Consider the following 15410-nt stretch of genomic DNA (forward strand, 5'->3'; position numbering starts at 1 on the left):
ATTAGTAGATGTGAAAAACATTACCATTGAAATCTACCTGATGACTTTATATCCATGCTCAGATGCCTAGAAGCTCAGAAAGCAAGTGACTGTGACTAGTAATAATCAGATATATAGAGATTAGAAATGCATGTGCATCTTAGTGTCAATTGTATTAAAAATCAATTTTTCTATATGAAATTGTATTTTAATAATGAAATGGAGATCTTTTTTAAAGTTTAAAACCTCATTTAGGTTTATGTCTCATAGGGTTTGGACAGAGTACAGTATCGTGTAACTGTATTAATTCAACTATATACCTAAAAATTTACAGCCAATTTTGAAAGAGATGCATGTTAGCTCTGGAAATTGTTATTGAATATGTCTATGCTGTTATAATGAAATGCTTCTTCTAATTATATGGTTATTAAATAAATAATTTTTTAAAAAACCCTGAAGTTCCCATATGACCTAGCAATTCCACTCCTAGATGGGATATTCAAGAGATCTGAAAATATGTTCACACAAGCATTTGCACATTAATGTTGACAGCAGTGTTATTCAAAATAACTAAAAGTCAAAATGGTCAACTGATGGACACACGAAATAAAGTGTATATACACAACGGAACACTGTTCATCCACAAAGGTAAATCAAATACTGATAACATGCTACAACACAGATGGGCTTCAAAGCATGTTAAGTGATAGAAACTAGTCACAAGCTGTCTCCTGTTGTGTCACCCAGAGGTGAAAAGAAATAGGGTAACTGGAACCTAGGGCTGGTGGAGCTTAGCAGGTAGAGAAGGTAACTGCCCATAAGTGTAGTGTTTCCTTCTGGGATGATGAAATGTTCTAGAATTAAGAATCACCACACAACCTTTTGAAGAGACTTGAAATCACTGCTTTCTAGTCATAAGAATATATTTTTATTTTCTAAAGTGACCTAGCAACTGTGTCTCCAACCTCATCTTAAGAAGGAAAGCACTGCACACAGCTTCAGTGCCCTGTATACCCTTCCCTGATTGCAGTTATCTTCTACCGTCCCAGGGATAATCACTACTTTGTTGTGCTGTTTATCATCCCCATGAATGTCATTACACTGACTATATTTATATATGCCCCCACAGGGTAGATTTGTGCTCTGCAGATCTTAAATGCTATCATACTTACAAAACTTCCACAGATTGCTTGCATTAGCCCACTACATTTTGGCATTCAATTATTTTCAAGACATTATGAAGTGGGCTTGGTTTTTTGTTTTTTGTTTTACAATGACATCTAGTACTTGGAATTTTGAGGTCATACTCCAAGTACTAGAGACTAAGTCACTTTTTGCCTCCCTTTTTATCAATTCAGAGGATTTCTCCAGGCATCCCAAACTACCACTCACTTTTTGTTTGGCATAAAAGTGCATTTCATAATATGAAAGCCTTTTAAAGGATAGGAAAGAATAATTCATTCTTAACCGAGAGACAACACAGAGGGGAAATCTTGCATTATGCTTTCTCATATGTGATAAATTATACTAAGAGCAAACAATAAAGCATGATCAATAATTAACCTGAAATATTTCAACCAACAATAGGGCCTCTCTGCATGACCATTCTGATCTTAACCACTAAACCTTGTCCATAGACACTACGGTTGCCTCTCTGACATGCGTCCTCCTTTCCTTATTAACTAGTTAATGTTTTTCTGAAACCTGTGCCATCCCCAGGCAGCCCATTGAACTTGAAAGACCAGTTACTGCTTCAGAGGTAGCCAGGCACAGTGCAGAAATGAGATGGGAGAAAAAAAAAAACAAAACAAAACCACATCTATGTGAGAAAGGCATGGGGAAAAAAAAATCGCTGCTTTCAAAGGTAATTTTTAGAAACATTGTTCCCTCCTATTTTGAAGAAAAAAGCACATTATCCCAGGAGTTATTAGTAACTATGTAGAAAACAAGAAGACCACCCATTATACTATTCTACTTTAGTAATATAATTCCTATTTTGTTCAGGGAAATATACTTTTTTAAAAATATTTTTTATTTCATTATTTTATGCGTATGACTGTATTGCCTGCATGTAAGTGCACTAGTGTCATGCAATGCCTACAGAGGTCAGAAGAGGGCATCGGGCTCCCCTGGAACTGGAGTTATGGACAGTTGATAGCCACCACGCGGGTGCAAATCGAACCCAGGTCCTCTTCAAGAGCACCAGTGCTCTTAACTGCTGAGCCATCTCTCAGACCCAATAGTATACTTTTTAAAGTCAGGCATGGTGGTTCACACCTGTAGTCCCAGGTGGCTGAGACAAGAGGATCATCACATGTTCAAGGATACATGTTAACTTCAAGATCAACCTGGGCGACAGTTGAGGCCCTATCTCAAAAAACTAACCACCTACCTACCAACCAGCCACCACTACCAACAACAAAAATCCCAAGTTCATGTGCCAATATTGACCACATGTCAAAATTCTAGTCCTTGGAAACACAGGCCTAAATCTTTGAAGCAGATGTTCTTTCCCTAGAACAATTGTAGACTGAGGGAGGACAACCTTCAGTTTTCACTCTTTGTCCTTTCCAAGCTGTAGTCCAGATATACCACCTAGGGAGTAGTACTTGATACGGATGGACTAAGGGTGGTGGTACAAAATGGAGACTATGCTGGATTTCAGGGTTTTCTTGAGAAGTTTTAATAAACGGATCCAGATTTCCTACTACCCGAAAAAAAAAAGAGAAAGAACCTTTCTGTAGTAAAGTCACAATGACTAAATTTTTGTTGTAAGCAACTCAATGGATTTACAACAGATAAAGCTACCGAGTCAAATGCTGGGTTTCCAGTTATACAAGGCAATAATTTCTCAGTATTATTTAAGTCACTCTGAGACAAATTTCTATACTTGTACCCTAAGCTGGTAAAAGTCTTCTTTCTTGCATGTTTTGAGTGACTTTTAGTCAACAATAAAATTAAATCTAGGCAGGATTTACTTTTTTGATAATACATTAATTTAAAAATAAAACCACCCCAATTGAAAAACTCCATTTCAATATTATAAGTGATAATCATACATGATTTTGTTGTTTCCTACTAAAGATGACTTTACAAGCTGTTCTGAGAGGGTTCCTTACTTTTGCAAATTGCAAAAAAGAATGCCTACATTTTAAATAAAAAATGTAGATGTTTTATTACTTCATTTCAATGTTTTTTTCTTTATAACTAATAAAATATTTTTTATTATTATTAAGATATTTATGTAGTAAGTTAAAAACAGAAAAAAATAAAATAACCTCATCTTTTCCTCCATTTATCTTCTCTCAAGGGAGTATGGCACAGTATTGTTTCACATGTTTATAAAAATTAAATGCCAAAAGTTGGGCGTGGTGGTGCACACCTGTAGTCTCAGCACTTGGGAGGCAGAGGCAGGTGGATCTCTGCGAGTCCAAGGCCAGCCTGGTCTACATAGTGAGTTCCAGGACAGCTGGGGCTACAGGGAGACCCTGCTTCAAATAGACAAAATAAATAAATAAATTAATTAATTAAATGATCAAATTATAATTACATGCCAATTTTTAAAAAGATTATTTTTAATGTGTATATGTGTTTGCATATATGTATGCTCACACTTGTGTGAGTGCCCTATAGAGACCAGATGATGCCATCGGATCCCCCTGAAATTGGAGTCAAGGAGGTTATTAGCTGCCATATGGGTGTTGGGAACCAAAACCAGGTCCTCTACAAGGGTAGCCAGTGCTTGTAACTGCTGAGCCATCTCTCCTGTCCCTACATGCCAATTTTTAAATATAAGAAACTTTTTAGGATGCTTTGAAGAAACAGTAGTTCTATGAGTCCTTTTAATTTGCTATGAAATCTTTCTTGACTACCAGTAGCTTCAGGTATATAGGTAAGCATACAGGTATACAGGTTAATTCCAAAGCAGGTTCTCATCTTTCTGTTTCCATACACAAAGGCATACTGTAGCTATCCAAATCACAAAGTACTCACACCATGAAATCCAAGATTCTGAACCAGGTATTTTAAAGGACTCATCGAACCCTGAAAGGAAAATGCTACCATTCAAGCTGTAATCATGTGCTACTTGGGTTTTATAGACTAGGAAAGAATACTGTATTTTTCACCACAAGCAACATCCTAAACAAATGCCCCAAATATTTTTCAAATGTATGAATGTAGACCAGCTTAAGCACTGCCCTATTTAAATTATGTTCTTCTCTTTATGCTACTTCTGTTTGATAAATGGGTCAATAAATGCCAAGTCAAATATTTAAGTAAATATATTTTCATTGTTATTGGCAGACATATAATTAACTCTGAGAAAAAAGACACAAGGAATCAATTTATGATTACTTCTTTAGTTCTTCCCATTAGTCATTTACATTATAACTGTAGTTCCACTTTTAAATCTTTATACACATACCATCTTGACTCTAATTATAAATCAAATTACTTCAATTACAAATTAGTGCTGTATGAACTGTGACCCTCATATGCTAGTTTTATTAGTAAGATATAATTATATTATTACCCATGTACAAGAGCTGATTAAAAAGCAATACACATTTATGAGCCTATATTAATTGGTAATTTCAACAAATGTTTCTAAACAATATTAGAGAGCTGTTGTGTCTTCTCTCTAGTACAAACAATCACATCAGCATTTTCTTTATATGTGACATCAACATCACATTTTCATTTTTCAATAAATAGGCTGCTAATAAAGAAAATATTACAAAGAGTAATAATTTTTCTTACAAAGGAAACATTACAAAGAGCAAACATTTCATTTAAAATAAAGCATTTACTATCTATCAGGTCAGTATCTTCTCCAATCCCAGAAAAATGCATTTTATACAAAAACTTACATAAGTGACCTTTAAAACAATACTGTCCCAGACGTAAAGCTTCAGATGTATTATTATATGTCATGAAAAATGTTCAAGATTAGCTCAAGAAATTCACTTTAATAAAATGTTTGCCTTACTCAGTTGCTACTTTTATTGTGGTAGTTTATTTGGCTTTATATTCTATACCATGGACAAGTCACTTAACCTCTCAGCTTCTTCACCTATAAACAGGGTTAATGTTGGAACCCTCTCTCAGGATTCCTGTTAGGGTTAGAGGTAACACAGTCTTTAGAATAGTGCCAACATACAAACACTGTTAGGTGCACAAGACCTGAGGGTGTGTGAGTGCATGCACGTGTGTCTATGTACTTATCTGCTGTCCGTCTTTGTGTGTGTGTAGCCTATTACTTCTGTTAGCTTCTACTTGCCAGTTCTCAAAGTACCTTAATGCTTCTTACTGGGAAAAGAAAGGTACATTTTTGTCATGCTTTGCCCATCCCACCACTTTTAGCACTGTCATAGGAGACAGTTTCTTTTCTGCTCATAGGCAAAATAGGAGCTAGGGGCTCACTGAACAAGAGTTCTATTTTCTATTTTAAAAGATGGCCAGTTTCTTAGTTGAGAGAGAAGGATGGCAAAGGCTGGCCAATCAGTCCTCAGTTACAGTTAGGAGGAATAACTTCTGAGGTTCTATTTTGCACAGCAGGATGACTATAGTTAATAAGGTATACTCTTAAAAAACTCAGAAGGATTTTTAATGTTTCATCACAATGACATAATAAATGAGCAAATACAGTAATCTGATTTGCACACTATAAAAGGCACACACATAGAAAAATAACATGCCACCCATAGACATGCACACTGTTCAGCAGAAGTCTAAAGGCTTCCGCTGCTATCAGACTTAGTGTCCACTGAATACACTGGGTGCTGTGTGCACAGTGTTTGCTCAATAACAAATGCAATGAGAATAAAGATGGATAGGAAAAATATTCAGATATATCACTCTCAAAGTAACAGGGGCTGTGAACACAAGTGTGCATTGTAATTTAAAAGAAGAGTTGTACAGAGATGTCTAGGGAGGGCTTTTATGGATGACGTTTGAGCAAGATGTGGAAAAAAGATTGGAAGCTCACCATGTGGCAAAGGCGCCAGGATTGGTTTATTCACAATGGAAATTGAAAATTCCTCACAGTGGCAAGCTAAAACAGATATATTTGGAGTAAACAGACTTGCTCAAACAGACTACCTATGCACACTGCTCACTTAATTCATCTTCAGGTACTGAAACCATACATCTGCTCCTTCCCACAGTGAGGCTTTCAACATGATGTACTGGATTGACATCCATCTTCACTATCTGTTCCCTTCCTCCTAATCAGACTGTAGAAATCTTTCTAAAAGCACGTTTATCATATCTCTCCTTAATCAACTGGCAACACTTTTCTCCCATTCTACACCCTAGTCCTCTGCTTTGGACCGGATTTCCTTCCCAACATGCCCTACCCACTACTATAAATGTTTTCTCCTATTTCTCTTTGCCTCTCCAAAATTCTACCCACACTTCAAAATCTTTCCTCAAGAAGCTATCAGACTCTCTTTGTGCTATTTAAAAAAAAAAAACAAAAACCCACAACTTTACAAGTGCTGCAGAAGAGAGAAGCTAGCAGGAAAAGAATGGTTTTGGGTGAGACATGTTCACAACGTAGTAGAGAATTGAAAAGCAAAAGGCAGAGAGAGTCATTTGAAAGATACATTCAATCCATTACAACCACACAGCACACTTAAATTATTCATTATTCAAAATTTATATACTGCACCAGCTACTTATTGAACAATTATTCTTTCAATGACATTGTGCTCTTTTAAAAAACTTCAACCATCCCACAAAATGGACAGTCAATTCTTTGTTACTTAATGTCAGATTCTTAGGGCAAGTTCCTATTAAAACTGAAGCTATCATTAGATTCAAAACTTTAAATATTACTAGTCAACACAGAACTACAGTATATAATCTTCCTAGTTGAGGGACAAGAGGTTAAACAGTAAAATGTTCCCCAAAGTCAAGTTCAGATATTTCCCAAGTAATACTTAGCATGCTTTATGTATCAATACCTTAGCTTCCAACTTGACTTTCTCTTCATTCAGTGCCTCCGTTGCTTGCTTAACTTTTTCACGACATCTGGCTATTTCTGACCTTACTGCAATACAAATTAAATCTTTGATCGCATCCATCTTTCTCAGGTCCCCATCTCAGACGTAGTTGGCACGTGCCTTTTCAACTGTCTTTCCTGCCAGATGGAAAGCAAACCTCCTTCCCTAACAGCTCTGGACCTTGGACCTTCACTCTTCTGCCCCAAACACCCATCTCCAGAAGGCAAAGACCCCCCCCCCGCCCCTGCCAAAAGGACAGAGCACCTCACCTTCTCGCATCTCTCTACGACTCTTCTCAGCCTGATGCTCAGTGAAGATGATGTGCTGAAAAAAGGACTCTAAACTCATCTCGGGGGCCTGGCTCCTGCAGATCCTTTGTTCGCCCTTAATATTTTATAGCCGCATCTGAGGATCTTAGAAAGGAGAATAAAGAAGGGTTCTTCCAGGACTGCTCCCAGCTAGGCCCGCCTCGAGCTCCCATCTCTGCCCACTCAAACCCTGGCAGGTTAGCCCCGTCTCTGCTTCGCCATTCTGCTTCCCTGTGGCTGCCCTGGACCAGGCCCCAGGCTTCCCTGGAACAGACCCCCAGCTCCCCTAAGCCTGGTGTCCCCTGGACCAGACCCCGGGCTCCCCGGGCCAAGCCTGGGCTCCCCTAGATCAGGCCCTGGGCTCCCCTGGACCAGACCCGGGCTCCCCTAAGCCCGGTGTCCCCTGGACCAGACCCCAGGCTCCCCGGAAGCCTGGGCTCCCCTAGACCAGGCCCTGGGCTCCCCTCGGCCAGGCCCGGGCCCCCCTAAGCCAAGTGTCCCCTGGACCAGGCCCCCGGCTTACAGCCTTTCCCAAAGTGTGCTAAAAACAACACCTGCTGACAAAACCAGGGTCAGACTATTTCGTCGTGCCGAGTTCAAGTGAGGAGGCAGCTGAGGCGGCAGCGTGGACCTTGCGTCTGGGGAAAACGTAAAGTACGGGAGCTTGCTGGGACCATTCTGCACCCATTCTGCCGCTCCGCGGTTTTAGGCCCTAATTGAGGTGGGGCGCCCAATGTCCAAGACACAAACACCCAGTATTCTAAAGTGCAAAGTACCCTGATTCTAAATATAAACTTTTGTCAAGTCTTATCCTCTGAGGATAGCAAAGACTGCTATAAATGTGCAACGTCTGACATTTCTCCTTAATCATTCCTTTGTAATCAGGGCATATCTTTTTTGTCTACTTTGAAATTAATCATTGCCTTTTGTAATCAAGCCTCGGTAATATTAACACTTCAGTGTCTGCACAATGTGTGTCAGAGAACAAAGTGTTTGCTAATGAAAACTTAAATGTGAAAGGCACCTTTGGAATCTTTGCATGAGATTTTTTTTTTTTAATTAAAAAATTTCAGTTTTCGTAGATCAAAATATTGACACTATAAATATTTGACTTTATTCTGAATGTAAAATTGACATTGGTTCCACTTTTTAAAAGTTACTTCTAGGGACTGGAGAGATGGCTCAGGGGGAAAGAGCATTGACTGCTCTTACAGAGGACCGGGGCTCCATTTCCAGCACCGACATGGAGGTTACGAACCGTCCTTGGCTTCAGTTCCAGGGGAATCCGAAGCCCTCTTCTGACCTCTGTGGCATTGCACGACACGGGTGCACTCACATACATGCAGGCAATACACTAATACACATAAAATAATAATAATAATAAATAAAATATTTAAATAGAATACCGGTTAAGATGTTTTTAAAAAGTTATTTCTAGCTTAAATGTACTTAAAATTAAGTAAAATAAGATAAATGCAAATTTTTGTCACACAATAGGCTTAATTATTGTTTCATTAATGCTGTTGTGTAATCAGTTATAAGTTTTAACCTCTCCCAACTTTCTACCTGAATTTCAATCAAATCATGTCAGCATAAAATACAATGCTGTAACTTTCAGAAAAGCTGTAATGAAGTGGAAAAGAATTACCTGCAAGCATATTCAGAAGCAATTATTAATAAAAATTTGCCTATTGTCTTTTGAGTAACCCTCCTTGTCAATAATTTTTCATTTATAAAGTCGAAGTTATATTGTGGATAAGTAATAATGTTTTTTCAGTATTTATGTTTTCATATGGTTATTATGTAAGGTAATGGGCTGCATATTTACTAAGCACTATTCCGAGCAGCCTATATCCTTTTGACGTGGTTTTTGTTGTATCTTTCATAATACAGCTAAGGAAACTAGGCACAAAGCGCAGCAATGAAAAAACTGAATTCAGTGAACAATTTAGTTCAGTCATCATCTGTGAAATTATTGTTTTTGTTACTTGGAAGATTGGGTCAGTGAGGGCTAAGCAGTTTGTCCAACATCATGCACAAGGTCTAGAATGCAGCTGAATCAAGATTTGAACCTCTGTCTTATGAAGATTGCATACTTTATACATGGCAGAGAACTGAAACCAGGAAATAAGGGATTCGAAGCCATGAATTCAATTTTGTATTTGGCTATATTTTTTCTCTTATTACATTATAAGCCCTTATTGTTTCATTTAAAGCTCTTCATATATATGTATATACATATATACATTATATATATACATTATATATATATACACACACACATACACTACACTCTCCTGTGTGAGGCAATGGCTGCCCAAGTTTCACTCTGTCAAGTGAATATATCTCTATATCTCTATCTATCTATCTATCTATCTATCTATCTATCTATACATATCTTTTTGAGACAGGGTCTACCTGTAGCTACAGCTGGCCTCAATCTCACAGAGATCCTCCTGCCTCTGCCTCCCAAGTGCTGGGATTAAAGGCCTGCGCTGCTACGCCTGGCCTTAAATAGATTTTTACAATTCACAATCTTCCATTTTATGTATGCATGTACATAGTTTAGATATACAGAAATAAACCTATTATATCTATTCAAGGATGGAAAGTGAAGCTGATTATGGTTTAAATCATTTTTTGAAACTCATTTGGAGGCTCTTGAATTGTACCACAGTGGCCATCAACGGAAAGGGCTTCCAGTAGATAAATTACATTACTAATTAATATCACTCCCTTCAGAATTATTTCCTGTGGACTTGTGTAGGGAGCACCCTCACAGGGAGGCTGGCTTTCAAAAACATGTTTTGTTTTTAACATTCTAGTTTTATTAGTTATACTCAAATTCCATTTATTATTTAGCATGCTCTATCAGTACTGAAACTTGGCAGAGCAAAATTTGGGCAGCCTCTGGAAGCCTGATTGCCTCACTCATACAGGAGGTAGAAGAGAGAGCTGCTGTAATTTCAAGAGAAGGACAATAGGGAGAGCATCTTTATGCTCTTCAGTCATTTTCACACCCCAGAACATTCTAGTGCTTTTAAATTTTATTAGAATCTTCTTAGAGGTATTACAACTACAGACATTAACAGGGTTTTAAATTTTAATTTTGTTTATTGAAGCAAGCATAATTATACAAGCCCACAATTCAAATTTTACATGTTTCATAATAATGAATAAAAGTAACATATTAAGATATTAAAATCCAGCTTTAGTCATACATTTTATGTAGTGTTAAGATTGTTTTTCTCTTGTTGCCATGTATGCTGATTACATCTCATAATGTACAGAGCAAGAGTGGCATTATTTAAATTTATGCCAAATAAAAATGGTATATGACATGATAAAACTTTGTGGGCACACTATTTTCTGAAAATGTATCTTCTAAGTCTAAAAAAAGGAAATGATTCATTGAACAACTGTTTAATGAGTTTCTGCTTTTCATTCAGCATTCATTCAGCAAATATTATTGAACATATCCTATGTGCCATATTAGAAAAACAACAACAAGATTTAATAAAAACAGAGCTACATAAAAAACATTTTTCTTCCCCTGGATAATTCTAATCTCATTGGAGAATTATTATATTTTCAGCATTTTGGCAGCAGCATAAACAACTGCTTTCAGATGTTTCAGCAGATGTTTTTTAGAAAGAAAGTCAATTATTCACATTATGATATCCACATATGATTCTCAGATCTAAACTTTCCATCTGTACATGTTTTACTGAATAGCCTACCTATGGAATATAAAAGTTAAGATCACTCATTGTCTTTCACCCTCAGACTTTTGCTATAATCACACTAGCACCTGGGCTATGGAGTCATCAATAATTGCTTTGCTAGAAGGCCTTATATAAGAATATATTGCTCTTGTGATTTAAAATGTATTTCCTCTCCTTTCTAAGATTGATGACTTCCCTAAGTTCTAAACCAGGTTTGCAAATACCCAGTAGCCCAGGGCATATATATTTCAATGGGAAGAAGAAAAGTAATTCATTTATTTTATGTTTTTCTTGGGGCATCTACAATAAAGAAAAAAAATGTGGGTGCAACCAAGTTTAACAACCATTTATTGAGTGTCTACTAAGTGTGAAATCCTCTCCTGGGTACCAAGGAGAATACGAAGTTGAAAAGATGCCAGCCCTGCCCTCCTGGAGGTCATAGTCTATTAAACAGGGAAGAGGTCACACAAAGAACTTCCGAGTAAACAGTATATAAGACTGTCACACTTCTCCTATGAAAATTCAGTGGGGAGGGGAGAACAAGTCTGATATAGACAATCTAGGAAGACCTACTAGGATATTTTAAAAGGAAGCTAGACTTTCAGTAGAAGGAAGGAAAAAGCAGAAAATTAGATGGGAGCAATATTTGTAAGACGTTTAGCATTGTCATGTGCATGACATAAGACTATTTAATACTTTTGAGCAGGTGAGTGAATGGAATGTCCAACTGCTCTATATAATAAATTCATGGCACTGGGTTAGAAGCATTGAAAATAATGAGACTGCCATTTTGCCTGTTTTGAATATCTTGCTGTCTTAATCCATTTGGACTGTTATAACAAAGTACCACAAACTGAGTAGATTATAAAAATTGGAAATTTATTTCTCAAAGATGTGGAAGTGGTAAAGTTGAATACTGAGGTACCTGCAAATTCAGTGTGAGCTGGTTTCCTAGACAGCTACTCTCTTCCTCCTCACAGGGTCAGAGGGACTAACCTGCACTGTGAAGTCTTTTTCATAGGGACGCTAATTTCAATTACAAGAGCCCCACCCTCATTATCTAATGAGCTCCCCAAAGTAACTCATTCAGTAGGGGTTAAAATTTAACAAATGAATTGGAGAGGAAGACACAAATATTCAGACAATTGTGTCAAAAAAATATCAGAGCCCATGGCATGAATGACTTAATGAACACAATAACCCTATGAGAACAGTGCTTTACTATTTGGAGGACTGGAGAAGAGCTAAGTTATCCACAGCACCCACAGGAGCAAGGAGGCAGCAGAATCAGAATTCTAATCACCATCATTTTTAAACTTTTTTTTTTCGGTCTTTTTGAGACAGGGTCTCCCAGTAACCACAGCTGACCTGAAACTCGCTTTGCAGACCAGGCTGGCCTTGAACTCAGAGATCTGCTTGCCTCTGCCTCCCAAGTGCTGAGATTAAAGGCACATGCCACTATGCATGGCCACTTCTTAATTTTTTAAAAACTAATATTTAATTAAGTTTTTAAATTTTTCATACAATATATGTTGATCGTATTTAGACCCCCTCTCCTATCCACACCCTTCTTGTAGGCCCTCCCCACCCCCATTAGATTTCTTGCACTCTGTCATATACATTAAGGCTTATTGAGCCATGTTTGCGTCCCCAAATGAACTTCGATGTGGGTCCATCCACTGGGGCCTGGCTCACCTATCCAGTGTCATAACCTTAGAGAAAACCAGCTCTCCCTCTTCCAGTAGCTGTCAGTTGCCAATGATTCCTCAGCTAAAGTTGGGGCCTCTTACCCACTTACCCACTTCTATGCTGGGATTTTTGTCTGGTTGAGCTTGCATGGGCCTTGTGCATGCTCTTACCATTGCTGTAAGTTCATATGAGTAACTTCCCAGGAACACTGGAATACTGTTTCCTTGTATCCACCACCTCTGGCTCTTACAATCTTTCTACCCCCTCTTCCCCAATGGTCCCTGAGCCCTGGGTACAGAGATTTGATATAGATGTCCTATTCAGGGATAAGCACTCTGCAGTCTCTTATTCTCTGCACTTTGACCAGTTGTGACTTTCTGGGTTAATCACATGAGGAAGCTTCGCTAGTGAGAGTTGAGAGATGCATTAATATTATTTCTATCCCCTGTTCTGTCCCCTGAGCCTTAGGTGTAGAAGTTGTGTTGTAGATGTGTCACTTATGGCTGGACACCTCACATTCACTTATTCTCTGTGTTTGACCTTTTGTGGAACTTTTAACTTCTTTGTATGTTCTCTAAAATCTCAAGGCTAGAGGAAATGAAACTATTTCAGCATCTGTTTCATTTAAAGGGAAGCTATATTACCTCAAAAAGTTTTTATTATCAATTAATACCTTTTAAAGACACTTTCAGACTTCTAAAATGTGGATTGGGTTTAGTAATGCAATGCACCTTTACTCTGTATTTTAATCTGAATTAAAATGAAATATGACCTAAAGAAAAATCGTGACTGCCTTGTAGCAAATACTGTTCAACCAGCCGTGTATCTGGTGTGTAAAGATAAAATCAAAATCTATGCAAATCTGTGAAAACTGTGTTTTCAATATTTATATTAGCTTCCTGGGGGATTCTCTGACATAGTATCACACTAGGTGATTCAAAGCAAGAAATTTTTATTCTATCACGGTTGTAGAGCCTGGAGACCAGAATGAAAGAACAGGCACAGTTGGATCCTCCTGGATGCTCTTAAGAGAATCTCTTTCTAGTCTCTTCCCAGTTTCTGAGCTTTTCTGGTAACTCTTGGGATTCCTTGGCCTGTGGACACAGAACTGCTCTATCTGCCTCTGTTGTCACTTAGAATTCTCCCTGTATATGTGTGCCCCCTCCCTTTCCCTCTCCCTCTCCCTCTCCCCCTCCCCCTCCCCCTCCCTTTCCTTCTCCCTCTCACTCTCCCTCTCCCTCTCTTCTCTTCTCCTTATAAGGATATCATCATTTTGGATAAAGGGTCTGACCTCATCTTAAACTATGTTTTCAAATGTTTCACTTTTAAATGCAGTCAATTCTGAGGTACTTTGGAAGGTAAGGGCTTCAATATGTTTTGAGGGACCCACTCAACTCATAACAAGCCTAAAAAAATCAAGTTGTGGAAATAGTTATGATCTAACTTTTTTTTTCAAATGAAACTAATGCTTTGACTTTATAGTCAGAATGTTTCAGTGGTTTAACGGGGCTTTAGGAAAAATCTTATATAATCTTTTTTCCTTTGTTTTCTGATGTTAGGGGTTGATCTAGGGCCTTGAAGGTGCTAGGCAAACATTTACCAATGAGCTATATCCCCAGTTCATTGTCTAATCCTTTTATTTTATAGGTGTTAACATTGAGGCCAGGGAGTTACATATTTCCTTAGGGTCACACACATGGTATCAGAGTTAAGTTTAGATTCCCCTCCGGTTTCTTCTGTTCTAATGAAAGGTCTTATTTGTTTTATCAGTATCCTTCTACAAGTTTAGTTCAAGCAACTCCTCTTTTATCTATATAGAGCATTCTTGTAAGAGTTAGAGGAAAACATGTAGCAGTCAAAGTTCAGGGTCAGCTTGGGGAAATCCATCCAATGCAGGGACCCTTCTCCATTCTGGAGATTAGATAGATGATAAATAGACAGACAGGTACGTAGGTAACTGAACAGAGAAGCACATGGAGATACACACACACACACACTAAAATAACATGTACATATGAAAATGCTTAAAAGTTTTTATTTCATTTTTAATCTAAATTTCTAAGCTAGAAATAAAGACAAATTTCCAGTTCTTTTGAACTTTTGTTCTGATACATGCTAGGCAAATGTTCTGCCACTGAGATGTATCCCTAGTCCAAATTATCAATTCTTTTCCTTTTTTTATTTTTTAAAATTACATTTTATTTATGCATTTATGGGGGTGCACATGTGCCATTGCATGTGTATGGGGATCAGAATACAGCTAGAAGAAGATGGCCTCCTCCTTTCACCATGTGGGGCTTGGGGGTCCCACTCAGGTCATCAGACTCAGCAGCAAGCACCTTTACCCACTGAGCCATCTCTGTGGACCCCTACATTGTCTATTCTTAACCACTGATGAAGAAAAGCAAGCTTCCTTTGAGCCTGTAAAATATAATACATGAAAAAATTCCAACAGTTAAAAATGTCATTAAAAGTGAAAATATTTGACATAAGAATCTTTAGCTTACTAGACTTGGAGTTTTACGTGGTGGAGCCCAGACCACAGCACAGGGACCAGAAAAGCTGTTCCAGCTGTCTTACTGAAAAGAGCAACTGATCAGTCCCAGAAAATAAAAACAAAACAAAACTTGGAAATCCTATTCTCCATTATGTATAATTCGTTTGTTTAATGAGCACTTACCAGGTGGATACTCCATGTGAGG

General features: G+C 37.9%; 1 protein-coding gene across 2 annotated transcripts in view; it reads right to left on the bottom strand.

Annotated features, from left to right (window-relative positions):
• The window catches only part of Ccdc172 (coiled-coil domain containing 172), a 93338-nt gene extending 85405 nt beyond the window's left edge, over positions 1-7933 (bottom strand). For both annotated transcript variants that reach the window (XM_029568916.1, XM_008844312.2), the window contains exons 1-3: positions 7849-7933; positions 7256-7399; positions 6948-7033 (exon numbers count right to left, since the gene is read on the bottom strand). In XM_029568916.1, coding sequence (XP_029424776.1) covers positions 6948-7033; positions 7256-7334 — 165 coding nt within the window. In that variant the 5' untranslated portion in view covers positions 7335-7399; positions 7849-7933. The remainder of the gene's footprint in view (positions 1-6947; positions 7034-7255; positions 7400-7848) is intronic.
• Between the last annotated feature and the right edge of the window lie 7477 nt (positions 7934-15410).

This window comes from Nannospalax galili, unplaced genomic scaffold (assembly GCF_000622305.1).
Source record: "Nannospalax galili isolate Female #2095 unplaced genomic scaffold, S.galili_v1.0 scaffold1362, whole genome shotgun sequence".
Taxonomy (NCBI): Eukaryota; Metazoa; Chordata; class Mammalia; order Rodentia; family Spalacidae; genus Nannospalax; species Nannospalax galili.